This window comes from Limulus polyphemus, unplaced genomic scaffold, assembly GCF_000517525.1.
Source record: "Limulus polyphemus unplaced genomic scaffold, Limulus_polyphemus-2.1.2 Scaffold8821, whole genome shotgun sequence".
NCBI lineage: Eukaryota > Metazoa > Arthropoda > Merostomata > Xiphosura > Limulidae > Limulus > Limulus polyphemus.
In genome coordinates, this window is record NW_013674431.1 from 1 (window position 1) to 2383 (window position 2383).

The 2383-nt window shown below is 28.1% G+C and overlaps 1 protein-coding gene across 1 annotated transcript in view; it reads left to right on the forward strand.

Moving 5' to 3' along the window:
- Positions 1-391: 391 nt before the first annotated feature.
- Positions 392-2383, forward strand: part of LOC106475572 (aconitate hydratase, mitochondrial-like) — a gene marked incomplete at its 5' end in the record, with an annotated part of 19630 nt that continues 17638 nt past the window's right edge. Inside the window, 2 exons of the mRNA XM_013936251.2 lie at positions 392-549; positions 2050-2123. Coding sequence (XP_013791705.2) covers positions 392-549; positions 2050-2123 — 232 coding nt within the window. The remainder of the gene's footprint in view (positions 550-2049; positions 2124-2383) is intronic.

Here is a 2383-nt window from a genome sequence, read left to right on the forward strand (position 1 = left end):
CTATTAGATTTATCTACTTAGATAAGTGTAGGTAGTTTACTACATAGTCTATTAGATTTATCTACTTAGATAAGTGTAGGTAGTTTACTACATAGTCTATTAGATTTATCTACTTAGATAAGTGTAGGTAGTTTACTACATAGTCTATTAGATTTATTTATTTAGATAAGTGTAGGTAGTTTACTACATAGTCTATTAGATTTATCTACTTAGATAAGTGTAGGTAGTTTACTACATAGTCTAATAATAAAATATTAAAATACTAATAATAATCTATATTATATATTAGAACCCTTGCTTGAATAGAAAGTTAATAAACAAAGTCAAACTTTATAACTTTTTATCTATTACTAGTTTAGGAAAAAAGTGACAATTAATGTGATGTTTTTAGGTTTGATTGGTAGTTGTACAAACAGCAGCTATGAAGACATGGCTCGATCTGCCAGCGTAGCACAGCAAGCCCTAGACCACGGTCTAAAAGCTAAGTCACAGTTCACAGTCACTCCTGGATCCGAACAGATTCGTGCTACCATTGAACGTGATGGCCAAGTAGGTTGATTAATTAACCCTTAAGTTACTTCAGAATTTTCTTTTCTTTTATAAATCTATAGATATACTAAATTCAGGTAGTTATATTTAAGGTTTTAGTACAATGACTATAGATAATTAATATCTGTGTCAAGTATTCTTCTATTTCATTATTGTGTATAGAATTATGTTTTAGTACAATGACTATAGATAATTAATATCTGTGTCAAGTATTCTTCTATTTCATTATTGTGTGTAGAATTATGTTTTAGTACAATGACTATAGATAATTAATATCTGTGTCAAGTATTCTTCTATTTCATTATTTTGTATAGAATTACATTTTAGTACAATGACTATAGATAATTAATATCTGTGTTAAGTATTCTTCTATTTCGTTATTGTGTGTAGAATTATGTTTTAGTACAATGACTATAGATAATTAATATCTGTGTCAAGTATTCTTCTATTTCATTATTGTGTATAGAATTATGTTTTAGTACAATGACTATAGATAATTAATATCTGTGTTAAGTATTCTTGTATTTCATTATTGTGTATAGAATTACGTTTTAGTACAATGACTATAGATAGTTAATATCTGTGTCAAGTATTCTTCTATTTCATTATTGTGTATAGAATTATGTTTTAGTACAATGACTGTAGATAATTAATATCTGTGTTAAGTATTCTTCTGTTTCATTATTGTGTGTAGAATTATGTTTTAGTACAATGACTACAGATAATTAATATCTGTGTTAAGTATTCTTCTATTTCATTATTGTGTGTAGAATTATGTTTTAGTACAATGACTATAGATAATTAATATCTGTGTTAAGTATTCTTCTATTTCGTTATTGTGTATAGAATACCAATATTCTTGTGTATACCAAGAATAATTTGTTTAATTAACTGTTAATCTCAGATTTCGTTTGTGTAATTTCAATGTTTAAAATATAAAGAGGTTTGTCTGATTGCATACACGGGATGTCCTTATAAGCACTGTTACTATAAAACATTTGACTTTCCAGGTTTGTCTAATTGCATACACGGGATGTCCTTATAAGCACTGTTACTATAATACATTTGACTTTGAAGGTTTGTCTAATTGCATACACGGGATGTCCTTATAAGCACTGTTACTATAATACATTTGACTTTCAAGGTTTGTCTAATTGCATACACGGGATGTCCTTAGTAAGCACTGTTATTATAATACATTTGACTTTCAAGGTTTGTCTAATTGCATACACGGGATGTCCTTATAAGCACTGTTACTATAATACATTTGACTTTCATTGCAAAGTTATCCATATCTATTTTATAAGTTACAATAAAATATTTAAAAGACGTTATTATTCCACTTCTGTTATTAAATTATGGTGCTGATTACATCTTTGATGTGATGACTTAATTAATATCATTTGTTGCTTTAAATTTAACAAATATTGAAGTGTGTGTATATTTTCTTACATGAATTTGTTTTGCCACAAACTTGAATGTAATTGGTTATGGTTTTAGGCCAAAGTGTTGAGAGAATTTGGAGGTGTTGTACTAGCCAATGCTTGTGGACCTTGCATAGGACAGTGGGATAGGTACGTGATCTTATTAAACTCATCCCGTATGTTTGTGTGTGTTCTCGTAATAATGACTTCTGTTAGGAGGTCCAGAAACAGAAGATTTAACCAATTAAAACAGTACTTCTTTTTAAATGTCATTACAGTGTAGCTCATTTGTGCTTTATCTTACTGATGTTGTGTTGTTTTTATAAAGAAAAAAATATGTTAAGATAACCAATCATTTAGTTTAGAAGTAATGTCATTGTATCATCAGTTATTGTATAACTTAAGGACTT